Here is a 27,353-nt window from a genome sequence, read left to right as displayed (position 1 = left end):
GGACTATCAGCTTAACACCAAAATCCATGCTTTTGTTTGGTGTTTCCTCAGACTGATGAAGCCTTCTGGATGGAAGGCGAAATGTGTCAGCACAAAAAAAGAAACCGTCCAGATGACCTGACTGAAAATTGTTGCATCAGCTTAACAAGTGATCGTTAGTGCCCTGATGGCTGTTTGCTATTCACAGATGGCTGAGTGATACTAGCATTACAGCATTGTAAGAAGAGGGGGACAGTTGGACACGGAGGCCTCCGCCCCTGTTAAAACGACGGACAGGTTCTCTTCACAAAGATGGCCTCCTTCACTCCTCTTAAACCAACATTTCTCTCTATCAAGGATGTGAACATCTTCATCCCTGAAAGAGTGACCTCTAGCCTGTAGATATGTGCAGACCACAGAGCCCTGGACTGACGATGTTGCTCTTCTGTGCTGGTCCATCCTTTTGGCCAGTGGCTGTTTAGTTTCAGTTCAATTCAGTTTATTTATATAGCGCCAAGTCACAACAGAAGTCACCTCAGGGCACTGAACAAAAACATCCATATAATATTTTAGCATTATTTATCTGAGGAGCAGACTGCTTTGAGTTTAACTCCATCACAGACTCTCATCTTGAGCAAGAATGAAGGCAACAGTGGAAAGGAAAAACTCCCTCAAGAGGAAGAAACCTCCAGCAGAACCAGGCTCAGGACAAGCGGCCATCTGCTTCGACCAGCTGGGTTTGAGAGGATCGCAACCCTCCTGGCACGGAACAGCATATAAATTACTCTGTTTGTGCCGGGGGACTGGATCTTTGGGACAAACCAGTTTTTGTCGTAATGTATTTTGAGGTGCATGTGAATAACTAGTTTTGTCTGTTACCAGTAAACTGGTTAATCCACTATGTGAAAGTGCTGCTTCTTATAAAGTTAGCTGCAACTCCTCAGACTGAAGAAGTCTTTTGAATAAAAGATGAAAAGTTTCACCCAAGAAGAATCCGTCCAGAAGACATGACTCAACCTTGTTAGATTGATCTACCTGGATTATTGATCAGGACAAACTTTAGTTTGTTTACAATCAAGTGTTAAAGAGTACTTATTTGGTTCACTTGGTGGTTAAATATTTTATTTGAGATGAGTAAAATAATTTGTTTCTCTTATGACCAAAACTCTTGCAGCATTTCATCATTTTAAATAAGTAAAATGTGTCCAGTCTCTTCAACAACGATTTCCTTAGTCTACTCTAATGTAAAAAATAAAGAAAGCTAAATTTATGATATTACTTCAAGAAAAACTAACTGACTTATGAAGACAATTTGCATTAAAAAACAATATTCTTTGGACTTAATAACTTTGCAGCCGTTTGACTCATTTGGAAAAAAACAGACAAGCAACAACATGGTCTCAAAAAAATAAAATGAATAAACTCCATATGCTTCAAAACACCATTTCTAATCCTACATTGAAACATTTAGAAGTTATTTTAGTTTTATGACAAACAAGTTCTCCGGAAATAATATACATAAAACCATTCCTGACCAAATGTTCTACTTGAAAAATGTTGATACGTTGCAACCTAAAAACTAAATCAAACAGTCTAAACAATAATACAACATAACATAAGTGAAATATAGGAACGAGCAGGTAAAGATAATGGATGGATGAATTCTGTCTGGTGTTAAATTCCACTAAAAAGTTGTGAACTTAAAGTGAAACTGAAGAAGATGTGGTCTGAGGAGCTTTTTCTAGACAGCACAAAGGAAGTATGACTCATACATTCTTCACACACAGACTGCAATGTCTGAAAACTGACCGGTGATCTTCCTCTACTCTGACGCTAATGTTTCCATTTATTTCTGCAGCAGCCACTCAGTCCATCGGTCATGAATAAACTCCATATGCTTCAAAATACCATTTCTAACCAAACCTACATTGAAACATTTATAAGTTTTTTTAGTTTTATGACAAACAAGTTCTCTGTTTTTTCACTGCCTCATCACCATCCACGAGTCACTCACCCATTGCAATGATTCTCAGTGGGGAAGCAAAGCTGGAAGTCATCAGAGTTGTAGTGGACGTACAGAAAGCAGCTCCGCTCATCAATCTTTGACACACTTTAAGGAAAAAAAAAAAAACTTTATTGATATAGCACCTTTCAAAACGTAGTTACAAAAGTGCTTAACAAATTAATAGGGAGAAACCATTTACAGAAAAAAAAATAAAATAAATAAAATAAATAAAAATAAAAACCAAAATGAAACCAACAAGATTACATAAATAAAAACATTGAAATACTAAAAGATAACATGAAATTAAATAAAGTAATAAAAATACAAATACAGTAGTCCCTCGTTTATCGCGGCGGATCCGTACCCTGAAGCTCCGCGATAAGTGAAAAACCGCAAAGTAGGGATAGTAGTACAAGTAGTAAGTAGTAGAGATTCTCTGGAGGCTCCAATCCTGATGCTCTGTAAGCCTCAGAAATGGCCTCACACAGCCAGTATGAAAGATGCTGGGTGGATAACAGGCGACCTGCAGAGATGCCCCTATAATGCACAAACAGACGCCGAGTCTGCTGCAGAGGAGCCGTGCGTGTTATGTAACATGCCAGTGCACGCACAGGACAGAGGAGATGAAAAGATGCTTCTTCTTCTGATTTGTGAGGGGGGAGGATAAAACTCCTCCAATGTTATCATTCTCGATTTAAATTAACTTGTGATGTTTTTGGGCATGAAAACTGGATTAGGTCTCAGCGCAGCTGAGCTGCCATCAGCCTGAGGCATGACGGGGCAGCAGAGAGCGCAGCTAAATCGCTCAATCTCTTCGCTGATGTCAAAGCCAACAGCAGGGCTGTTTTAAGTGAAAGGAATTTAAGTGACACCTGATCTAAAGGCTCAAAAGGAGCTTTGATCAGAGTTCGCAGAACCATTGTTAGGTCCCACTGTGGAGCTAGTGGGCGTGACACCGATCTGTGCCTCCATACACCTTTTAGAAAACGCTTCAACAGCAGATTATTAAAAACTGTTCTGTCACTGAAGCCTTCATGACAGGAGGAAATAGCTGCAGCATACGTTTTAATCGTGCTGAATGCCAGATTTCTGTCCATCAGCTGCTGCAGAAAGAACAGCACGCCACCTAGTGGACATGAGATGGCCTCTACACCTTTCTCCGTGCACCAGCGCTGAAAAGCTGTCCACTTTGATGTGTACAGCGCTGTGGTGGAAGTGGCTCATGAGTCTTGGATTGTGCACACCACTTTCTGAAAGAGGCCCATCTTCTCTAAGCAGAGCCGCTCAGCGGCCAGACCCAAAGGTGCTGGCCTATTTTTGGGTGACTCCTGATCGCTCCTCCCGCCTGGAGGAGAGCATCGTCCCTCCACGGCAGTTTCCACGGTTGGCCCGATAGCAGACGTTGCAGGTTTGGGAACCACGGGGCGCTCACGTGCTCGGGGGCTACAAGAATGGCTGACAGTTCTTCATCCCGGACTCTGTTCAGAAACCGTGATATTAGAGGGACTGGAGAAAACGCGTAAAGGAGTATTTTTGGCCACAGGCTGTGGGCAAAAGCGTCCACTCCTAACGGTGGGTCGTTTCGTGGGCTCAGTGAGAACCATAATCGACACTGGGCGTTCTCCCATGTGGCGAACAGATCCACTGCTGCTCGGCCAAACCTGCTCCAAATCCGAGAAATCAGCTTGGGATGGAGACTCCAGCCCCCGTGGCGCGGACCGCCCCTGGACATTATGTCCGCCCCTCTGTTCAGGACGCCGGGGATATACACTGCTCTGATGGAGAGCAGGTTTTTGTGTGCCCAACACAACAGCTGTCTTGCAATGCATAACAGTTGGGCTGAGCGCACGCCCCCCTGCCGGTTTATGTAAGCTGCAGTAACTTTGTTGTCTGTGTGGATCAGAACATGTTGATTCTGCAACAGGGGAGCAAAATGCTGAATCACATTCCAAACTGTGAGACATTCCAAAATGTTTTTATGAGCTGATGTGTGAGGTGGCCACAACGCCCCCACCATTTGAAACAGACACGTTCCTCCCCAGCCTGACAGGGACGTGGCTGTGAAAACTGAGACGTGTGACATAGGTCTGCTGATAGAAACTCCCTCTGACAGAGTGAGAGGGTTTCCCCAGTGATTCAGGTCGGTTCCCACGGAGGGGGGCACAGAGATCATTCGCCTCTTCTGACGTACCGGATCTATGCGCAGGCGAGCGAACCATCTCTGAAGGCGTCTCATGTGGAGTAAGCCCAGCGGAACCACAGCATGAGCTGACAACATCGTTCCCAAAAGTTTCATGATACAGACGGCCATTACTACTGTGCTGGGTTTTACGCGGTGGAGCTGGTCCTTTAGAGCTTCGGCTCTCGGCTGTGATAAGCGGGCTCTCATAGTGACTGAGTTTAGCTCCACTCCCAGATAAATGATCATCTGGGCCGGGAGAAACAAACTCTTCTCCCAGTTTATGGCAAAACCCAGGTTCAACAGGTGTGACGTCAGCTCTTTGGTTTGCACAGCTGCTTCCTGCCTGGATCGAGTTAGCAGCAGCAGATCGTCTGGATAAAACAAAATTCTCATCCCTGCTCTGTGTAGCGGCTGCAGAGCCGTCTCCACGCATTTCGAAAACGTGCGTGGGGCGAGGGAATAGCCAAACGGGAGCCTGTTGTACTGGTACTGGGTCCCTTGGAAGGAGAAACGCAGGAACATTCTGTGTTTTGGAATGATTGGTATGTGAAAATAGGCATCTTTTAGATCTATAGAGGTAAACAATCGTTCTGGTGATTGTTGTCCAACAGCTGTCTGGTTGTCAGCATGTGGAACTGTCTCTCCATGATCGAATTGTTGAATACGGATAGGTCCAAAATGGGTATCATCCCTCCAGTCCTCTTCGGAACCAGGAAGTAACGTGAGTAAAACCATGTGTTTTCCTCTCCATTGGGAACCCTGGAAATTAATTTTTTTTATCAATAATTCCTGAACTTCTGAGTGGAGAGACGAGATCTGTTCTGGAGATGACAGAACCGTCTCTATAATTCCTCTGAACGGTGGGGGTTGAGCTGCGAACTGCAGCGTGTAACCTCTGCTGATAAGACGGCTCATCCATCTGTCCAGGGAACACACTCGCTGCCACTCTGCGTAATGCTATGGGAGCAGGCACGCGTTTTTGTGTTGTGTCAGGTCCTTTACGGATGTTAACCAAGCTAGGGCCTCCACTGCCGTCATATGCTCTGGAGATGTTCTTCAAGCGATCCATACGGAGCCCTTGCCGAAAGGGCTCTGGGAATGCATCTGTGCTGCACTCAGGCTGCAGGCTCACATCAGAATTGATGTGAGCTGACGCGCACTGAGGAGAGGCGTGAGTGCCTTTAGAAATGCGACGCCATTTGGGTGGAGATTGCAGTTTTTCAGACCGTTGCGGTCAGAAAAATCAGAACACAACCTGGGCTGACAAGAGAGGTTTTTTTCTGGGCTCGGTCTGCTGTGAAGAATCATTTCTAGCTGCTGTGTCAAGCGAGCATTTTGTGTGGTTTCTCGAGCTGCAGTGACTTTTAAAAACCTGTTTTGAGGTTACCGGCTCGTTTTGTGTGGAGGATGTGTGAAGAGAAACCGCTGTGAGATCATTCGATCTGACAGTCAGGCTGGAATCAGAAGACACTTTATTCTCTGAATGATGTTTTTGTTTTATTTTAAAACTCATATCACCATTATGCACACAGACATCCTCTGCAAGGAGTCATTTCTTGAATCTTCTCCCCCGTGAGCCCTGCGACTGGTTGTTCCAGGGCGGCGCCTGTTGGCAGTCTTTGGGGAAACGCTGAGTCGCCGCGATGAGAAGGACTGTTCTCTGGCGGGAGTGGTCGGTGGCGGAGCAGGGCGGGAGGACGCTCCTGCAGCAGTGGAACGTCTGCTGCTGCCTCTGGCCACGACGATCTCTCCAGCGGGCGGGGGAGGAGGGGTGCGGCTTCATCGGGTAGCGCACAGTCTCTGACACCTTCTCCGACTTTTCAAGCATGGCCTTGAAAGTGGCCCCGAACAGCACGTCCGTCGTGATGGGGCCCTCCAGCAGGTCTTTCTGCAGTTTCTCCGGCAAGGATGGGGAGTGTCGGAGCCAGGTGGACCTCTGGATCATTGTCATCCAGGCGGTGATGCGAGACAGGCAGACTGCAGAGGAGGCGCACAGGTTGAGGATGATGTCAAACGCTTTGCAGAGCGAGCTCCTCATCTCCTCAGGCAGGTCTGTGTCCTCCAGCCGTTTGGAGATGCTGTAGGCCAGCAGGGCGACATTGTTGATCGCTGCAGCCACCTGGAAAGCCCACTGGTGGGCTCGATTCGAGAGCGACATCACCGTCTGGTCGTGTCTTCCTGGAGGGACAGGACGTTGGTCCAATGTGGACACTTTTGCTCCGAGGGCTTCTGCCAGGCTTGGCTCCGGGGGGGGGTACCGAGAGAAAGTTACGCTCAGTAAACCCCTCCACTCTGGTGATGGGAGCGAAGGTGGAGACGGGCGCCTTCAGCTTACCAGGTCCAGCTGCAGCCTCGTTCCAGTAGGATGTCACTGCTGGGAAACGAGGCCAGATGGGTCAGGACGGCGAGCCGGGGTGGAGCCAAACCTTCCCGCTAGATCATCCGATCTGGGCGGGGGGAGGAGAGGGACAGAAAGTCCCTTCGTGTCAGCCGCCTCCTGAATTATGCCGAGCAGCTCCGAGAGGAGGGCACCGATGGCTGGGAGCGATGTGTTCGCCGATGCGGAAAGGCCCGGAGGGGGTGAGCATCAGCTCGGCCCACCCTGTTCCAACACTATGCTCTCCAGGAGGGAATGAGCAGCGGGGCTGCTGCTGACATTGCCTTTTCTGGAGGAATCATCCGATTCGCTCCGTGACTCGGCGTCAAAAAAGGCGATGGCTTCGTCCAGCAAACAGTCCCCCATCATGGAGAGGCACTCTTCGATGTTAGCCTTGAACAAGGCTGTTCGCCTTTGCCTCTCCTCAGGAGGGAGGAGGTCACAGAGACGGCAGGAAGAGGCGAGGTCTGCGTGGCGGGGACCCAGGCATCTTTCACAGATGTCGTGCCAGTCGAAACTCAGCATGTAGCCGGTCTTGCAAGTCGGGCACAGGCAGATGGTGCTGGACATGGTTGTTCTTGTAAAAAACAGTGCTGGTTGCTTGCTGAAGAAAAATGGGAGCCGATTACCCGGTCTCACCGTAATTTATACAGACTGGGGGTGAGGCACACACAGCAGGTGGGCGTGGACTAAAGTTTTCAGTGCTGCACTACGCACGACGGGATAATACCCACTAGCGACGGCCTTAAAGGGCGAAGCCTATACGAAATAGAACCAGGACCTTAGGTGAGAAATTAGAAATGGTAAAAAGTGCTTTAGATGAGGATCTTTAGCTGCAGTTAGATATTTAGGTAGGTAAAAGTCAAATATATTTTGGTGCAGACAGACAGATTTATAAGCCTGAGCATGGTTCTGCTGGAGGTTTCTTCCTGTTAAAAGGGGGTTTTTCCTTTCCACTGTGGCCTTTGTGCTTGCTCAGGATGGGAGACTGTGACAAAGTGAAGATTCAACACAATCTGCTGGCTTCCTTAGATAGAGAACTTTTACTACCAGTAATTGGTCTTTGTATGTATGTGAATGTTTTTGTAAAGTTCCCTGAGACAACTTCTGATGTGGTGGCACTATATAAATAAACTGAATTGAATTGAATTTAGTTTGACACAACAAGTTAGACACAAATCGAATTTTGTTAATAAAAATACAATTTTGACACAAATTAAACCTTTTTATCTTCTGTTGAGCTATTATCTACTCTCTTGGAGAAACAGCTAATGTTTTATTTTAATGTTAAAGTTGGGTAAAAATGGTGGGGTTTGACTAATTAGAGATTCTGAATTAGAATAATGTCCTGTTCCTATAGAAAAACACCTCCCAATCTTTCCTATCCTGTTAATTTTTGATAGTAATTAGTTGTTTTTCCGCTGCCCAGAAACTCTTCTGTTTTGCCTAATTAGATACAAATACCCAAATGGAAAATTTGCAAACACCACAAGTCCAAAGCTCAGGGTGACACTGGTCAATAGTTGCAGGGCAGTCAACAAAAAGCCACAAAACACAAGCCTGAAATCATATTGACAGAGCAGAAATCTGAGGACGAGCCAACGTCTCCCAGACAACCCAGGTGTTGTGGGTCCTCTGGCTCTGCTGTTGGTTCAAACACACCCAGAGCTGAAATATATTTGCTCATGCTGGGAAACTCTTTACCTCACTCCCCGAATCGCAGTTGCTGGAAAAGTCCACTGGTGTAAACCTTTCTGCGAAGTCAGAAATTATTTAACACATGAGTCGACATCCATTAAAAGGTGTATCACACACCACAGAAACTTAAGAACAAAATAATGCAACACAAACACACCCACAAACTCCCCTGATTACATTCACGGGAGGATACATCAGCATAAGGAATGTTTAGTCAAACACTGTAAATTCTTATATTGTGTGTTTAAAAAATATACTCTGAAAAGAACCACCTGCAGGACGTGTGTGCGTTTAGTGGGGGGTACCTTTAAAGGTGTGACATGCTTCAGCTGAACAGTGCGGCTCACGTCCTCCTCACTCACACTCACAACAGCCGGCTGGAGGACTTTACTCGGCTCCAGAATGAGCACCTGAAAGAGCGATTCAAACACGTGTACCATTCAACACCAGAGCTTCACAATATCCACATGGCTTTTATTGAAGTTTACTGGTAGGACGTGTCTGTTGAAGTTTATTTAAGCTTAGCATCCTGCTGAGGAGAGGTGGATCTTCTGATAATAAACTTTGTGATTTTTCAGTTTTTGTTGGAGTTGATCTGGGTTTTCTTACTGGGCAGCGTTTTGTTGAGACGGTGGGTTTGCAGGACTGCAAAAGCAGCTCCAACCAGAAGTCCACTATATCTTGTTTGGGAGATCTCTCCTCAGGCGGTTTAGCAAACTGACGGTACAGAATGTACGTCTCCATGATGGACTCCAAATACCTAAAGGAAACAAACTACAACAGTTAGTAAAACCTAAGATGTCTTAAATGACTACAATCCTAAGTGCACTCATGTTGTGTTGTTAAAGACTCTCAGCTACTACCACACCCATTATTAGCTCAATGTCTGTAAAACTCACTGATTTATAGCCATTCTGTGTTTACTGAGGTCAGTCAGCTGTGGTGGGCATTTTGAATTGTGGTCATAGCAAAAGCTGTTGCAGATGTATACTCAATGATGATAATTTCTTAAAAAATATCTTAAGTTCATGTGATATGTTGCTAACAAACAGATAGAGTTGACTAAAATATTAATGACAATGATTTAAAAAAGAATGTGGCTGACTCCTCACCAAACGGGGGCCTTGATTCGATAGAGCTTCTCTGACGCTTCAATGACCTTCCTGTGCTCTTTAGCAAGGATGTTTGCACCAAGATAAAAGCCAACGTCCCAGTAGTCCTTCATCTTCTCCAAGCTGCCTTTTCTACCAAGCAGTGTGCTTATGGTCACACCTAGACGTGAATGTAATTACAGAGTACAGCCATGTTAGAACAAGTCAACAGATGATGGCACCATACACAACTGTAGGCAGCTCGCTCGTATTCCAGGGAAAACTGGAGCAAATCTAAAATTTGATACTGGCAAAACACTCAGCTGTAAAAACATTGGAATTGATCTGTAATGGGTGTTTCCAGCAAAAGGTGCAAAAAGCTCTGATGATATAGGGGTGCATCAGCAGCCACTACATGTGTGACCTATGCCAGTGTTAAGGTGGCACTGATGCTGAGATGCTGGAGACATTTACCACTCAAGGTCTACTGTCTGTTTGTTCCAGCAGAAAAATGCAGGACTTCATTCAGCCGAGCTAACACCAGTTTAACCTCAAAATCACAAAGTGTGTTCAATGAGGTGCCAAACAACTGAAATACAGTAGCACCTCGCTACTTCGCGGTTCGACTTTAACGGACTCGCTATATTTGTCAACGCACATTAACATATTGAAAAAAAGAAAAAAAAGAAATATATATATATATATATATATATATATATACACACACGACACATGATTGTCAACTTTAATATTACTCACGTGATTGGGACAGTATTGGATACTGTACAGTAAAAAGTTAACGAAAAAAATAAAATACTTCCGACAGACACTGCCATTTTGTAGTTTTCTTTCAGTAAGCCTCCACTGTATTCCCCCTCATTAAGACTACATTTCCAAGAAGTCAACAGTGCCCTGCCCAGAAGCTGTTTCCTTCTGCTGTAGAAGGAAAGTTTTGATCTGATCAGAAAAAGTTTGGCGCTTATTACAGTGACTTCAGCGCCCAGAGATGCAGAGAGCCGCACGGAACCCACCAAACCGGACCAGAACCGGAGCAGAACCAGACCTCCAGACCCATCGGCAAATCTTAAGAGCTGGTAGCCGGCCCACGAGGACTTACGAGCGGGGATGCACCGATGTAGATCTGAGGCTCCATCCGGAGCCCACCAGGACTTTTTTCATCCAGACTTGGGACTCAATCGACCACTTCCAGTCCGCGCCGGCCAACTGAAGGTCTGCCCCACCCCACACCCACAAAATGTGCTTCCGTGCTCAAGGGCTGCACTGAACCTGACCCCCAGACTCAGCGGTGAACCCGAGAGATCCTCGCCAGCCCACGAGGGCTTCCAAGCAGAGACACGCCACCGTAGGTCCGGCGCTCCATACGGAGCCTACCAGGACCTTTTTCATCTCTTGGGTCGGAGCAGAACCGAGCCGTTCCTCGTCCGCCGAGCATGGTGAGTAAAATTTTGTAGATACATATAAGTATGTTGTTAAAATGTGTAGGTTTAGGAGTTTAGAACATTGATTCAGGGCTGCATCGCTGCAGGGTAGGTCTGAACAGACGGAACAGTCGGAGCAGAACCGAGCCGTTCCTGTTCTGCAGAGCTGGTAAGTAAAATCTAGTAGTTACATATACTGTACAGTATATATGTAGCTAAAATGACATAGGTTTAAGAGTTTAGAACATTGCAAGAGTGTGGGAAGAGTTTCCAAAGCCTTAAAATATATATAAATACTAAAATATAACATTGCTACTTTGCGGATTTTCACTTATTGTGGTGGTGGTGGTGAGAGATGGAACCCAACATCCACAATTAACGAGGGACTACCGTATTGACGATCTCACAACTCTGTGTTTTATGGTTCATAATTCTATGTTTATTCAAATCTTCTAAATGCAATAAAGCTGGGCAGAAAAGCACCTACATAATTGTTGTTTGTTTGTCTCTGTTAAATAAGCGCTTCAGGTTTCTAAGAGATGCTCCTGTTTCACCTATTTTGCGCAGCTCAATAGACGTCTCAAATTCGTGTCCAGCCGCCATCAGGAGCACCACGCTGTTGATACCCGAGTGAAAAGTTCGCTCTGTCGCAAACGCTTTTTCATACCTAAAAAACAAAACAACAAACAAACAAAGGAATTGGGTTTTTTTTCCACATTAGGTGTATAAATGTCTACAGTCCAGGTAATTGTTGACAGTTCACAGGTGTGGAAAGATGCTAAGATTTAACAAACTGTTTGTACCAGTAGCAGGCCTGGTCTCTGCTGTTGGTGTCAGTGAACCCTGAGCTCATGAACATGTCTTTGTAGATCCGTCCACACAGACAGTACACATCTGACGCCACCTTTTCACCAGACTCCACAATCGGCAGAATTTCTTTTAAGGCCTTTTCACGATCTCCAGAGTGATTCCTCCTAAAAAAAAAAAGAAAAGGAACAAAATTAGGTCATATTTGACAAAAACCTTTAATAAATTAGAAATCACATAAAGCAAATAAAAGCTTCAAGCTGAGCTTGAATGAAACCAAAACAGATACGCTTACAATTTTTTTGTTTGTTTTGATTATGCAGACCAAACGAAAATGCAGCAGGTGTGCAGGTACCTGTTCAGAGCAAATATGTAGTGGAACTTGATATTCTGATGTTTTGCCACCTGACACATGGGCAAATTATTCAGATTTTCCACCAATTTAATCATGGCATCATAGTCCTGAGGAACAAAAGCAGCTCAGTCACAATGAATATCAATCATCCTCACTACTTTTTCCATTACCATAACTGATTTGCTATTAAATCTAGTTATGTATGTTTATGTTTTAAGACAGATTATGCACATAATCATAAAAAGACTACTTCAACCCTAAAACACACACCTGAACATCTCTATAGGACAACATCAGGTTCAGGACGATATCAGGAGTGAGCAGATCGACACTGTCCAAGCGTTGCTGGATGCGGCTCAGCTCCTCACTCAGGGCTTTGCCACTGAACCGCTCCCGTGCCGTTCGGATCTCGTGCCTGACCGACTCCCGGAAGTATTCGCTGTTGACACGAGGACAGAAGCAAACCATTCCAACATTTCACAACACCCAACAGATGAAATGTGAACGCAAGATGTTTCAACAGGTAGAGCACGAACGACATAATAATACTAGCAGAGCCCTAAAGGGGCGTGCCTCACCTGGACTGAACGTGCACGTTGTTCAGCAGGTGCACCAGTCTGTCCACCAGCGGAGTGAGAATGGGCTCCAGCTGGATACTGGGCTGCATCAGTTCTTTGATGCATGACATCATCGTAGCATCGCAGGCTAGCACTTTGCCCTGAGGCGACACCACGTAAGGAATGAAGGTGTAACTCCCACACTGCTCCTGGAGGACGACAACTCATCTTGATACAGAGAAACAGATTTTCACGACTTTTTAAACAGTTAAAATGATTAATAAATAGAGAGACGCCCTGTGAGCCTTTCATTAAAAGTTTAGTTTTACTAAACTACATGATAGTTGCAATGATAATTAGACTTGCCTCATGATTTAGAGTAGATAAGAAAATAATTAGTTCCCAAGACATTAATCCTAATTAACATAAAAATGGTCATGAATGGAGGGAATAAAACCGCTGTGATCAAAAATGAACGTCGCTAGATTTTATTTCATTCTACTTTATTTTTTTATTTGCAATGTATTTTTCCAATGAAATGTTGAAGTTTTTAAATCTCAGTTTTCTTCCTGCATCTTCCCTTTTGTCGTCAAGGGTATTGGTCTGTACGCCCGTTTATATTTTCTTGTACTTCCTTGTAAAAGTAATATGCAATTCAAGTTCACTATGCAAAGGGAGGCTGTCTTTCAGTGTGGAAGGAATGCAAAACATTTGTTGTCATGAATATTTTGTTATTACATTGTTTTTATCACAACACAAATTTTGTCACAGAATTTTTTTTTTTTCCGATATAAATTATGTGTGCTTCATATATGAATATTTAGGTTATACTGTTTTTGTTTTCTTTCTGTTTTTGGCCGGCATTTCAAATTTTTTGTACGCCATACGTCCTGGGGACATACTTTGTGTTATGTTTATATATAACAAATAAATTACAAAAATTCAATTAAATTAATTTTAAATACAGTGATCAAAAAAAAGAAGAAGAAAGAAACAAGGAAGAAAAAAAATGCTTATGAAACAAAAGAAATGCAAATAAAAATGATGATACATTTGTTAAATCACAAGCGTTTATAAATTCGGGAGTGGTGGCACAGAGGTTAGAGAAGGTGAGCCTGTGATCGGAAGATCACTGGTTCAACTCCCCATGCAGACAACATCAAAATGTGGGTGGAAAAGGTGAAACTCCCACATCTGCCACCACCCTCGGCCCTTAACCCCCACATCTGCTCCCTGGGGCGCCCTAATGGCAGCTCTCTGCTCCACACAGAGGGCTGTGGTAGCTCGGTGGTCTCAGGAAGGGCATCCACCGTAAAAACAAATGCCAAGTCTTAGTTCGCTGTGGTGACCCCTGAAGAAGGGAGCAGCCGAAAGAAGAGACAGGCATTCATAAATTAATTTATGATTATGGCAGTTTTTGTCTTCCACACAGAGGCACACAAAATAATGAACTACATGTTAATTTATTTACCTAACTTCTCTATTTCTAGCTGCATATGGCGAGTGTTTAAACCTTTCAGGATCCCTGTAAGTTCCTAAATGACCCAGCTCTGGTGGTTTGAACCCAAACCAGACCAGGTGTGTGGCCCCACCAGGCAGGTGTTGAGAGCCTGCAGATCCCCGTCCTGCTTGAAGCAGTACAGGATGATGTTGTTGGTCATGCTGAAGCTCTCCCGCACTGCCAGGTGGTAGAAGAGGGACGGCTGGCAGAAGGAGTCCCGCATCTCCACCACCGCCACATCTGCGGGGACAAAACGGGAGTAAGTTTCTGTTACCGCTCGTGCTCCTCCACGCGAGCGTGCCCGCACTTGCCTGCGTTGTAGAAACTATCCAGGACGTCCGTGGTTCCCGCCGATATCCTCTCAAACGAAATGGTTTGTAAACAGGCGTGTGCGTCCGCGCACGCTTCCTTCAGGCACGTCAGGGACAAGTTCTCCTCCGTGCGCGGGACGGACGCGTCCTCGCTCACGATGTACGCCACGGACACGGCTCTGGTCCGACTCCGCGGGGAAATGTTCTGTTTACCCGAAGCGACGCTGCTGCTGCTCAGCTCCAGCACCAGGGAGTCCTGCCACAAACTTCCAGCCGACATCCACAGGCGCTCCTTCCTCTTCGGCTCGCGCCAGCTCATGCGCCTGCGCTCCGTCGTGTACATTTTCCGCTCCGGTCCCGCCGAAAGTTTTCAACGCATGACCTTCGTTCCGGACTTTAGTCGACAGAAATGGGGTTTTTTCGACGTGAATTCCCAGGTGAGCAACCCGCCCCCGCTGCTCGTCCCACATTCCCACTCCCAGAACTCTTCCACCGGACCCCGCCTTCCACTCCGCCCGTCCGGGAGGCCGAAACTCGTGACGTCACCGCCTCCACTCTCAGCTACGGAAAGTGACGAGTCGGCTTTTTTTTTTTTTACATTTTCTTGTTAAAACTGTTGCGGCGCTATCCAGCTTTAATGTCACCATTTCGTCGACAACTTTTAAATACGTCTCTTTTTAAAGTGTGTTTTTCCTTAAATAACTAAGTTATTTTTATATCAATGAGCCATGCATTCTAGAATCGCGCCACTCATTGTGGCTGCAAGTTGAAGTAGATCTGTATTCTGAGTTATTGCTTTAGAAAACATTTAATTTCTCTTTTTTTTCTGGATGTAAATCACCTTTTTCGAATGATTATTTCCTCTGGTATCAGATGCTGTGCAGCTGGAAGGATTTTTACTGAACCCTTTTTACTTTTGGGCATTTGTTATGATGCGTAACCATGGCAACTAGGTGTTTTTTTTTTTTAACAACTAGGAGCAGCTGATTAATAGAATAGAAACAGCCTTTAATTCAATTCAGTTTATTTATATAGCGCCAAATCACAACAAAGTTGTCTCAGGGCACTTTACAGGAACATTCACATAAATAAAAGCCAATTAGAAAAGTTCTCCATCTAAGGAATCCAGCAGACAAGTTGAATCTTGGCTTCGTTGCAGTCTCCCATCCTGAGCAAGCACAGTGGCAACAGTGGAAAGGAAAAACTCCCTTTTAAAAGGAAGAAACCTCCAGCAGAACCAGGCTCAAGACAAGCGGCCATCTGCCTTTATTGTCCCACGGATGGGAAATTCAAGAGTAACAGCAACAACAGATAAAAAGATAAAAATATTTCACACAAAAGTTCCCAAATGTTAAAAACAATATATAAAGAAATAAGATGAACAATATCAATAATAATGTTCAGTATGTGTTGGAACAGCCCCAAAACCCATAAGAGTGGAAAAGGTGGCGCTGTGGACTAATTCCTGTCGACCTGGCGGCGGTGCTTGAGTGCCTGGCCGCCGAGATACTGGAGCTGGTGGGAGGCTTGGCTCATGACGGCAGGAGGACCGGGGTCATCCCTGGGCACCTTTGGCTGTCTGTCCGTGGCAATGAAGAGCTTGGCAGACTGCTGGGAGGAGTGATCAGTGCTCAGGGAGGAATTCTGCCCGGCATTTGGACAGTCCGGCTGCCCAGGAGGACCGAGAGGCCCACCGGATCTGACTGTAAGCTTGATCTGGGTGGACAGATCGGTATCTGTGGCCAGATTCTTCGGATTCGCTGCAGGAGATCCTTCCTGCCCACAGATATCAGCATCTAACAACTCTTGAATGAAACCAGGATGATGAGCTACAACAACACTTAATTTCCCTTTGGGATTAATAAAGTATTTTGAATTGAACTGAATGACATGTATGGAGGACAGAAGGTGACAAAATTAAATAAATACACAATAATGAAATGTATCATTTCATTATTAAATACATCATTAAATATACAATTAAATTATTAAATACATCATTAAATTATTTATTCCATGATTTATTCAATTACGTAATTTTGTCACAATCTATCCTCGTGTGTCAACATGAAATTATGTTAACGGTCAGTCTCACTCGTCAAACTCAGTGGGCGGGACTAACGCTGAGCATGTGAAATCCATTGCTTCTGTCTGATGAAAAAGGGTTTCATCCAAATACACATAAACACACAACTACCGCTTCCTAAAGTTTTGTCAGAATATGTTTTCTGTGGTCAATTTGTCTTCGTATGCTGTGAGGAGCAGCCAATCGGGTGTCAGGGTTAGTCCCGCCCACTGAGTTTGACGAGTGAGGCTGACACTTAATCTAATTTTATGGTGTCACTGGAGGGCGTAAGGTGACAAAATTAAATGAATTCATTCAACCTTTATTTAGCTAGGTTAATCCCATTGAGCCTCGGGGACTCATTTACAAGAGACCTGATGTAAATAAATCATGAAATAAATAATTTAAAAGGTATATTTCATTATTTAATGGTGTATTTAATAATTTCATTGTATATTTATTTAATTATGTATTTAATAATTAAATGATACATTTAATTGTTATGTATGTATTATGGATTTATTTATTTCATTTTGTCACATTTCGTCCTCCACAGTCCCTAAAGTGACCTGCATGTGCAGAAGGTGTGATGTCACAGCAGCGTGCTGTTTACAGAATATGGATGCTACGCATGTTAGCATGCGTGTATCAATTCTCAAGTTTTTGCAATCAAAGTAAACCAAAATATGACATATCTGTTTTGTCTAATGTTTACATTTGATGTTGCCCACCTACTCTGATGCAGAATATCACTTGAACAAAAGTGAGAAACTGAAAGTAGAAACAAACTCAAGTCCGTCACGCTAGACTACAGTCTGTCACCAAGGCTGGTTGTTCAGGACATGGCAAATCGAAAAGATAAAAAAGCTATTTCGTAGTTGAAGGCATGAGGAGCTCCTAGTTTTAAACTGCATTTGGGTCAATCCCCACACCCCTACTTGTTACTGGTATGCAAAAGTACTAAAATGCAAAGAGGTCAATTTGTGAAAACCTCAGATATTTATTTATTTGTATTTAACCTTTATACAGGTAGTCTCACTGAGTCAGGCTTCATTTTCAAGAAAGACCTGTTTGGGAGCAGATGGTGGGAGTTAAGTGCCTTGCTCAAAGGCCCAGAGTGGGGCAAATGAGGGTGAGGGATATTGATCCAATTTAGCATTAGCATCACAATTTGGTCGTATTTTTAAAATTTGGATTTGCCACATTCGACGTAATATTTTTTTCAGAAAGGGAGAAAAAGTAGCATTTGAGATTTTTTTAAAACCATAATAGATGGAAGGATTTAGGCAGAAATGGAATTCCAAAGTAGCCTGTTCACTCTGGAGTTTGGTGGCAGTCGCTTTTTTATTTTAATGTGAACGACCATGCACAAAAAGCTAAACTGAGCACTAAGAACAGCAATGGGATTGTATTCTTATTAGAATGCTGTCAAGTTAAGAAGCAACTAGTTCATGGTCATTTGTGTACCTCTGGATCGGAGTAAAACAATGTGATGGCGTATTAAGACCTGCAGTGTGTACATGTATGTTGCCCAAGTTATTTTGACATAAAATTGCATAATTATATGTTGTCACAATTCTGAGACAGTATCTCCTAATTATAAGGTGCTAAATAATAATTTTTAGATAGTATCGATAGTATTCCAAAAAATATAGATGCCAAGTCATAATTATGAGGTAAATGACTTACACCATCTTTTTTCCATTGAGTGGCAGAAATGGGCTTCCATAAAAAGTGTAGTTGCTTTGATTTCTGAATGCCAGTTTAAATGTTTTTTTAATTCATAACATTCTTGCCACATTTATCATAACGCCTGTGATCGCATTCCTGTTCTCTGACATTTGAAAATCATACTATGTACCTTTACAAACTTTATTCCAAAATAGCTGTTAAAATGTGTGATTTTTCTGATTTTAATTTTTATGCTTCTAACAATTTCTATATTATTAAATGCTTGTTTGGAGGGTGGCGGCATGATCGCTGGTTCGAATCCCGGCTGGGGGCCTCCCTGGATGGAGCCTACATGTTCTCTCCATGCCTGCGTGGGTTTTCTCCCACAGACCAAAAAACATGCATGTTGGGCTGATTGGAAATTGTCTCTAGGTGTGAGTGAGAGAGTGAATAGTTGTTTGTCTCTACGTGTCTCTGTGATGGACTGGAGACCGGTCCAGGATGTAACTAGTCTCTTGTACAGTGAACGTCAGATATGGGCACCAGTGACCCCTGTAACCCCAACAGGAAGAAGGTAACGATGATGGATGGATTTATGTTTGGGGGCTAATGTGATTCAAACTCAGAATTTTTGTAAAAAAAAAAAAAACGCGATCAGTTTTGTAAATTATTCCAATTTAGTCGCCGTTTCTTTCAGAAGAATTTTATTTTTTGCTTTCAACCTGGTGTCTGTGATTCCATCATTCTCCGTGTTTACATCCACTGATCAATATTTGTCACGAGCGCCTCATCAACGTTTGCATATAAAAAGACTTGTAATTGTTATCAACCAAACATGACTCAGCTGATTTCACTCAACTTAAAAAAAGCTATTTGGTCGACTTTTGGGAGTGCATGATGCATAGTGGTTATTCTGAAAGCTGCAGACCCAGGCCTGCCGAATACTTCCAGTTCACCATTTCTCAAGACCAAGCTTTTCACATGAGCATACACTTTACAAAAATTAGCCCATTTAGAAAAACACAGTGCTACTTGTTATAAGTGGTTTACTCTTTTTGAATCCCTTTAAAAACATCAGATGCATTTTATTTTTTATAAACTTATTTGGTAATTTTAAATATATACTCTTAGGAAGAAATGTTTTCAAATAAATCCTAAAGTTTTTATAAATCATGGTGTGACAAAAAAAAAAAATAGAAACAAAAAATGAAACTGTCAAAATTGTGGCATTTATTTTGTATTTTACAGTACAAAAATTAACTTTGAATATGACTGCATCTGCTCTGACCAAAACAAAAGGCAAGTTCCTGAATACGTGCTGCAGTGACGCAAAGACACACGGACAGCATCACATTTTCTATTTGCACTACAAAAAGAAATCATAATCTGGATGACTTAATGTTTATTCTGTCAATAATATTTTTAAACATAGGGTTGATATTCCAATGTCCCCTGACGACACATGAGATCAGTAAGATCAGTCATGCATCACAGAAACCTGAGAGGTCTACCTTGAGACAGGTGTGGCAGATTTAAGCAATTACTTACACAATGTACAAAACAATCCAACGAGATTCTGTTATTTTATTTCCCACGATCACCGCTTCAGTTCAAGGCTTTATTTCTCATCAGCACATTAACATTGTTGTGGATCTAACCTGGTCTGAATGAACGTGGGTTATAGAGTTCGTGAGAATCATTTACTCATCAACCCCGTCGTCGTCTTCCTCCTCCTCCTCCTCCTGTTTCGTGTCCACCTCGCTCGTGTCTGAGAACTCGTGCAGCAGGACGTACTCACGGCTGCTGAAGCCAAACTTGAGAACATCTTTCTCTTTGAGCTCGTAGTAACGCTGGGGCTCGATTCGCTGGTTGTTCAGGTAGGTGCCGTTGCCAGAACCGAGGTCAATGATGTAAGGCCGAACCCTGCGGCCAGTGGTGCCGTCTGCTTTTGTATACTCCACCAGTCTGAAGAAATACAGACAGAATGGGGAATCTTTACACATTTTATTACATGGCAACAAAAAAAAAGTTCTATTGCAACATAAAGTTAAAGGCTGGTTAGCATTGGGTAGAAAAATATGAATCGAAATTTACAATACGGTAGTCCCTTGTTTATCCCGGGGGTTACATTCTGAACCCTCGCACAAGAAGTGAAAAGTCGCAAGAAATTACATCGATTTCTGAGTTGAAACAACAAACCAAAACGGTTCCAACTAATAAATTTAAATCAACTAAACTAAAGCAAAAGTTTATCAAGATAACTTGATGTTTATTGACTCAACTTAAAATTTTACGTCGAGTGAGTAGTAATGCCTTTTTTCTCACCAGCTCTGCAGAACACACAGCTCGGTACCGGTCTGGCTCAGTTCCGGTTCAGCAGACCTACCCAGCCTTGGTCCGGTTCTGACTGGACCAAGGTGCTGCATCTGAGCGCCAAAATCACTATGAATACTGTAAGGGCCGAAATTTTTCAAAAACTTCCCCTCCAGCAGAAAGCAACTTCGCCTTCTGGGTAAGGTAGTCCTTTAGACTAGCGATGCAGTGTAGGCTTATTGGAGAGAAAACTACAAAATGGCAGCACTTTTTTTGTCGTACACAATCTTACAGTACTGTACTTTGAAAAAACGCGAAAGAGCAAGGCCGCAAAAGTCGAACCGCGAAGTAGCAAGGGACTACTGTACTTCTAAAACACAGCATATTGTAGACACCTGTGTCACCTACCTGTACTGGAATACTGCATGTTGCTTGGAGCACGATGGGTGGTCGATAGGGATATCAGCAATTTTTCTCTGCCGTCCCATTAAATAGGCACTCTGTCTGTGAACGTACATGACGGGAAGGGGTTCATCATTTTTAAAAGGGTACAATCTCCACCTGCGCTTTGGGATGCGAGCCTCTGGCGGCTCGTTGTACTTGATCACCACCCCTCGGAACGTGTTGGTATCTTCCGTGAGCGCCCCTGACAGTTCAAAGTTGGGCTTCTCTTTCTCAGCAGCAGGACCTCTCGAGTCACTGCCCTCTCCTTCAGACCGTTCAAAATTTTGTTCCTCGTTTTCCTCTTGCCGCCGACGATTTTCCCTGCGCCTCTCGTTGTGTTGCTGTCGTTCAGCTTGTTGAGAGGCAAATAAGTTTCGTTCACGATGCCGTTCTTCACCGTGATCTCGGTCCTGTGACCGGTCCGTTTCCCACCTGCTCCGTCGTTCATCTGGCTGCTCGTTCCTCCGCCTCCGCTCATCACGTCTAGCCCTGTGCTCATCCCGTTCCTGTGACAATTGGAAAACCAAACAAAAACATGAGTGAAAGTTGAGACAAATTAGTTATGCTGCAATTTTACATTCTAATCACCTGCTTTATTCTGACATCACTGCTACGATGAGGACTGTGATTTTTTCTGTTTTTTGGAGATCTGCTGCTCCGTCTAACAGGAGAGGTCTCTCTTCTGCCTGGTGAGTGGTCCCTCGACCTGACTGGTGACCTATGTGAAGAGCAAAAGAGACTCTTAAGCAATTATAAACAGGAAATAAATATTTGCATTAGGATACAACTACTGTGGAATTTAGAGTGGCTTAAGAAATAAACACTCTTCTTTAAAAATCACAAAATAGATTTTCTGCACTGAAAACCATTTGTGAAAGGTTAGATTAATTACACTCAGCCCTTGATAATAGCTGCAGTGCTGCCCACTCTCACAGATTTTTTTCATAACTTTTATGGACAGAATTTATCGGTGCACCTACCACAAGTGTTCAAACATCTTGGGGTTTTGTTCACAAGTGAGGTAAAAATGGAGCGCAACATCAACAGATGGTTTATTCAGTATTGTGGACTCTGTGCCAGTTCATTGTGAATAGGGAGCGGAGTTGCAAGGAGAAACTCTTGTTTACTGGTCACTCAACGTTCTTATCCTCACCTTTGGACACGAACTTTGGGAAGTGACCGAAAGAATGAGATTGCAGATACAAGCAGTCAAAAAGAGCTTGCTCCTCAGGGTAGCAGGATCTTCTTAGAGATAAGGTGAGAAGCTCAATTATCTGGGCAAAACTCTAGTAAATCTGCTGCTCCTCAACACAGAGGAGCCAGCTGAGGTGGTTCAGACATCTGGCAAAGATGCCCTCTAGATGCCTTACTATGTAGATTTTGCAGGCATGTCCAACTTGGAGGAGACTATGGAGAAGATCCAAGACACGCTGGAGAGACTGTCTCTTGAGTGGCATGATGTATGAATGGATGGACTTGATAATGGAATAATAATATGATTCCTGTTTTGACAGAACAGCAACAGGAACTGAAGCAACAGTAGTGACTCACAGCTACCTTTGGTGTACTCAAATCAGTTTATTGCGTATCTGACACATCCAAACAGCCACAAGAGGTAAACAAAAGCAAGCCACTTAAATTTTACAAATGTGACAATATTTATTTTGATATGCCCCCTCTCAAAGTCTTGTACTTCAGTCATGAACTGACAAAACATTGCCAATGATTGTAGATTTTCAGGTAATTATTGTTCAGTTTGTTTTAAAAGACACCAAACAATATTTGTAGGAATGGAACTATTAAACGTGTGGATGTCTATCTCGAGATTATAACTAGGGACACATAGATTTGTTGTATCAGCCTAACACAGTATCTAATAATGTTGTCGACCATCATACATCAGCCTGTCAGCAAATGGAACAACATCTTATAGATGTAGCCAGTTTATCTGATGTGCCCTGGCTGAGTCAGATTGACTTTGCCCTAAAATGGTCATTTATTACATTTTGTGTTTCTCTAAAATAGTTTGATGACCAAGCAAATATAGAAAATGCATTGGCACTGGCTAAGCAGTTGTTTTTTGTACATTTTTATACAAGTACATATTGAATATTTTAGCTATATTCACATGAATGAATCGGAACTCGAAGACAAAAGTATAAATGGCTAATATATCTCAAAGCTATTCAGTTACTCATCACATGCAGTACCAAGTTTAAGGTTGTTTGAATCTTTTTTTAAACTTCAGCCGTTTTGTTTAGCACTATTTCCCTGTTCATTCCTTGTACCTGAATGGGACATCATATTGTACAAATAACTAACTATGTAAGTAAATAAATAGCTTGGAGAAATACTTAAATCAAACACGACCTCGATACAAGTTACACAGTGTTGTATATTTGCTTCATTTGGTCTTAAAGCTAAAAAGAGAAGTCAGTTGAAGAAAATCACAGTCGACAGATCTCTGGACCTAGCTACATTTAAATACAACTTTTTTTTTTTTTTTTACCATAACAATACACAACAAAAAGTACCAATTCTTACAATCAAAAGTTACAAAAGGTGATTCATAACATAATGTAAATAAAAGAAATAAAGAAGGATAAAGAGAAAAAAAAAAGCATTATATGAGGAAACTGAAATTAACTAAGAAACTAACAAATTTGTCAGCATTTTTCCCTTTTACATATTTTAAATGATTTTGCATAGGACTTTAGTTCATTCTTCCAGTGGTTCACATTTGAAAAAGCGACATTTATGAACATAATGTTTAGCTAATATAATCAAATTATTGATAGCATATTCATTATTTCCAAACTTATTAATTAACCCAAATTTGATTTATTTTAAAGTGAGAGTAAGTAACTGGATCCCTTTGGATTCGATCCACATTTTAAAATCAAGCCAAAATTGCTGAACTATCATGCGATCAAAGAAAAGATGTTCCAGGTTCTCACTCCCTGTCTCACAAAAAACACAGTTCCCAGTGTCCATTTTAAATTTTGTCCTTAAAAATTCCTTAGTAGGATAAATTCTATTTAAGATTTTAAATTGAATTTCTTTGGCTTTAGGAGGGACCGGAAATGAAATAAAATTAGTTCCGATCTTTTTGATGTCTTCTCTACTAAACTCCTTCAGAATATATTCTCTCCTAATTAAGTTAGGAGAGTAGTGATGCAGTAGTTTGTTTCGCAAAAATGTATTGTTACATTGATAGTCAGAGAAAGCAACTCCATCAATACAGAGTTGTTTCAGAGCAGGGGAAATATCAGATAATATATATTGTCTCACCATAGCCCTAAGAGAAACTGGAATAGCCTTTAAAATTTGGTTATATTTAATCTCATCACAATGGATCTGATTTTTTTTTACAGAACTCCTGATATTGTAAAATGTTTACATTTAAATACAACTAGCAAACAATAGCAACCGTTAACGTACAGTACTAGTAACACGTCTGAAAAATGTTTTATCGTACCATCGCCACGCAAAAAACACCACCACCACATTCTTTACGGTAAATATTAAATTAAAAGTAAAAATGAATTTCTCCCTTACACGATATCCCACCAAGATTGTTAAAGTCACAACATGTACCTGCTCGTTCTTCTCCTCTGTGGGCTGGAGTTGTCGACGGATCTCGACCTGGAACGGCGTGATCTTTGCGGCCTAGTGGGGCTCACTTTCTCCTGTTTTATCTTCACTTCCGGCTCCCGCATCGGAGATTCCCTCCTCCTGTGTCGCTTCTCTTTGGCCATTGTCGAATAAAATATAATTCAACCTGAACGTGTAATTTCCACACAAACACGGACCAAAAAATAAATAAATAAAAATCTTCAAACGATTACCAAACTTCTCGTTGCGCTGGAACACGCACTTCCGTTTCCTTTGTTTGCTAGGAGTTCATCTCCGGGTAAAACTGTCCCCTTTAACTATTAGTTCCGTTTGACTCGTTGTTTTTTTTTAAACACGTTTTTCTTTTAAATACAACTTAACTGCGCATGCAATAAAACGTATACAATTCTAAAATTAAACACCAGGCAGTTTTTTGGGGTTATATTTTAAATATTAATGTTTTAAACCTTTTTTTTATTTTTTATCGCTATTTATGTTCAGGAACTGACGTTGTTACCATAACAACACAAACAGACGCAAACTTTTAAAGACCTCCGATGTATGTTTTTTGATTTTTTTGAGGGAAATCATTGGCTTTTTTAAATTATTATTCAAAAAGAAAAATACAATGATTCCACCAGCCGAAACACTCTTGAAGTACGACAATCCAGTTTTGATTACAAGCACAAAGAGCAAATCACCGAAGGTGAGTCGAATAACAAGCAAACCGCAGTAAAGTTAGTTTTACGTTGGATATTCGAGCTCCGTTAACAAGCAGTAGCGTTCGGTTAAATTTGTGCCAAGTAGGGAAGACAAACATTTAAAAAAGAACAAACCATGAAGCGAATATAGTGCAAATTCAAGAAGAAATGTCACCTCAAGGCACCGTACAATAAGATTCGCATGCATTATAAAATTAAGTCATATGAAGAAGTCAGCAGACTGTGTCAAGTCTCCACTTTGTCACATCCTGAGCAAGCCCACTGGCGACAGTGAGAAGGAATAATTCTCTTTTAACAGGAAAAAAATTCCAGCAGAACTGGCCCCAAGATGTGCCTCGCCTGGCTGGGGATAAAGAGGACAGAAACGAAATATCTACTCTAAATGGCTGGTCTACGAGTACTTTCTATAGCATGTGTCAAACTCAAGGCCCGGGGGCCAAAAGTGGCCTTCGTTAACATTTTCTCTGGCCCCCAAGATGCTATGTTAAACGAAAACTAGTGTTATCACTTGAATTGTTTTAGTAATCTTTGATTATCACGTGGAAAGCGCAAAAGAGAACGTCAAATGAGACCAATCAAACTCTTGTTGAGGAACATGTGATCAAGAGAAGATGTTGGGTGTCTGACTTGAGTTAATGTAGTTTTTGTAATTGACCCTTAGTTTGAACAGTTTTTAATTTTGGTCCCCTTTTGTGAGTGAGTTTGACTTACAAAAGGTTCTATAGGAAAGAAAAAAAAAAAACATGTCAATGATGGAAATAATTGCAAATTGAAGTAGAAACTGAGGAGAACATGCAAACTCCACACACAAAGATTCCATGTGCAAACTGGGGCTTGAACCCAGGACCTTCTTGCTGATAAGCAACAGTCCTAACCAAGCCTATTGTGCTGAAAACCAGAAGCTCTGCCTTCCTTTACGTTTCACAACTCGAAGAATCTTTAATAAACCTACAATCTGACAGCAAAGAGCTCTGTGTGGAAAATATGGAACAATAAGATCTTTAAGGAGTTTGGTTGATGAGAGCTTTAGGTTAGAAATAAAAAAAAAATCTGAATTGAATGCCACCTGAAGATGAATATACGCAACATGTAGTTTATATATATATAATTTTTATTATTATTACAGAGACGACACTTAAGAATGAGCTTTAAGTTGTCAGACAGCCCTGCACCCACTCCACCTTCTACCCCAAAATCTTCCTCCAGCCAAGAGCTAGAGAACGAGGACATCCTGCACACCATACTTCCACCCAGGTAAAGTGTCTGAATTTACAGTAAATTGTAAGTTGACTTCAGACCCATCAACCTCTGGTAATGCAGGGAATGGACAGAGGGAAACGAGACATGGGTGCAGAAAGTGTCCAGTGCACCCTGTACCAGAACAGATGTTGTACGCTTGGAGGAACTCCTGGACACAAAGCTGCAGCAAAGACAGGCCAGACAAACGGGCATCTGTCCTGTGCGCAGAGAGCTTTACTGTCAATGTTTCGGTAAGGACGCAGTCGAGATGCTCATCATTCACACCTACAGGCATTCTTTATAGCACGTTTTGATATATCCATTGCTGGAGTTGACTGGATTAAATACCAACTCAATTTTTACATGTCTTTAAGATGAACTAATCAGACACGTCACCATCATGTGTGCTGAGAGGGGTCTGCTGCTGCTACGAGTCAGAAATGAGATAAATATGACTTTGGCTGCCTACCAGGCATTGTACGAAAGCAGCATAGCATTTGGTATGAGGAAAGCACTGCAGGCTGAGAAAGAAAAAAATGACCAAGAGAAAAAGGTAAATTATTGTTATTTTGAGTAAAAACTAACAAGTGTATTGTAATAAGTCCACCAGAGGGCACCGTTTTCTTATTTTACAAATGCTAAACAAATGGGATTTTAATGCCTTGCATCGAATGTTTTACACGAACAGATTGCAGATCTGGAGAATGAGATACAAGATCTGACACAGCAGCTAAACAGTCAGAAAGCCAAATGTGATGCCCTTGAAAAGAGAGAAGCTGAAAAGAGACAAGTGCAGGAAAAGAACTTCCTTGAAAAAATCCAATTCCTTAAGAAAACAAATGAACAGCTCCAGGTGACGTTTTCGAAACAGGCCAGAAAAACATTTGCTTTTGTTTCATTCGTGTGAAATATTTAATTAATTGTAATCTTGTCTTTCTTTTTCCAGAATCAACTGGAGGGAAAATTTGCACCCTAGAAATAA

General features: G+C 42.3%; 3 protein-coding genes across 3 annotated transcripts in view; 1 reads left to right on the top strand and 2 right to left on the bottom strand.

The window, feature by feature from the left end:
• Nucleotides 1-14,742, bottom strand: part of si:ch211-1i11.3 (mitogen-activated protein kinase kinase kinase 5) — a 30,319-nt gene extending 15,577 nt beyond the window's left edge. The window contains exons 1-12 of the mRNA XM_037676824.1: nt 14,303-14,742; nt 14,083-14,231; nt 12,512-12,699; nt 12,204-12,372; nt 11,934-12,040; nt 11,575-11,745; nt 11,326-11,438; nt 9,354-9,513; nt 8,851-9,001; nt 8,547-8,651; nt 8,248-8,297; nt 1,994-2,089 (exon numbers count right to left, since the gene is read on the bottom strand). Of these exons, the coding sequence (XP_037532752.1) occupies nt 1,994-2,089; nt 8,248-8,297; nt 8,547-8,651; nt 8,851-9,001; nt 9,354-9,513; nt 11,326-11,438; nt 11,575-11,745; nt 11,934-12,040; nt 12,204-12,372; nt 12,512-12,699; nt 14,083-14,231; nt 14,303-14,645 (1,802 nt within the window). The 5' untranslated portion in view covers nt 14,646-14,742. The remainder of the gene's footprint in view (nt 1-1,993; nt 2,090-8,247; nt 8,298-8,546; nt 8,652-8,850; nt 9,002-9,353; nt 9,514-11,325; nt 11,439-11,574; nt 11,746-11,933; nt 12,041-12,203; nt 12,373-12,511; nt 12,700-14,082; nt 14,232-14,302) is intronic.
• A 4,524-nt stretch (nt 14,743-19,266) lies between these two features.
• snip1 (Smad nuclear interacting protein) lies at nt 19,267-24,809 on the bottom strand. Its single transcript, XM_037676144.1, has 4 exons — nt 24,393-24,809; nt 21,384-21,513; nt 20,760-21,301; nt 19,267-20,003 (listed from the first exon to the last, which is right to left on the bottom strand). The coding sequence occupies exons 1-4, from the start codon at nt 24,551-24,553 to the stop codon at nt 19,739-19,741; spliced, it is 1,098 nt and encodes a 365-aa protein (XP_037532072.1). The 5' UTR covers nt 24,554-24,809; the 3' UTR covers nt 19,267-19,738.
• A 229-nt stretch (nt 24,810-25,038) lies between these two features.
• Nucleotides 25,039-27,347, top strand: dnali1 (dynein, axonemal, light intermediate chain 1). Its single transcript, XM_037676572.1, has 6 exons — nt 25,039-25,116; nt 26,259-26,386; nt 26,453-26,622; nt 26,746-26,924; nt 27,060-27,224; nt 27,318-27,347. Exons 1-6 carry the CDS (start codon nt 25,039-25,041, stop codon nt 27,345-27,347), a joined length of 750 nt encoding a protein of 249 aa, XP_037532500.1.
• The last annotated feature ends 6 nt before the right edge of the window (nt 27,348-27,353 follow it).

Source organism: Nematolebias whitei, chromosome 5 (genome assembly GCF_014905685.2).
Source record: "Nematolebias whitei isolate Nwh7 chromosome 5, NemWhi1, whole genome shotgun sequence".
Classification (NCBI taxonomy): domain Eukaryota; kingdom Metazoa; phylum Chordata; class Actinopteri; order Cyprinodontiformes; family Rivulidae; genus Nematolebias; species Nematolebias whitei.
This window is presented reverse-complemented; position numbering and strand designations above follow the sequence as displayed.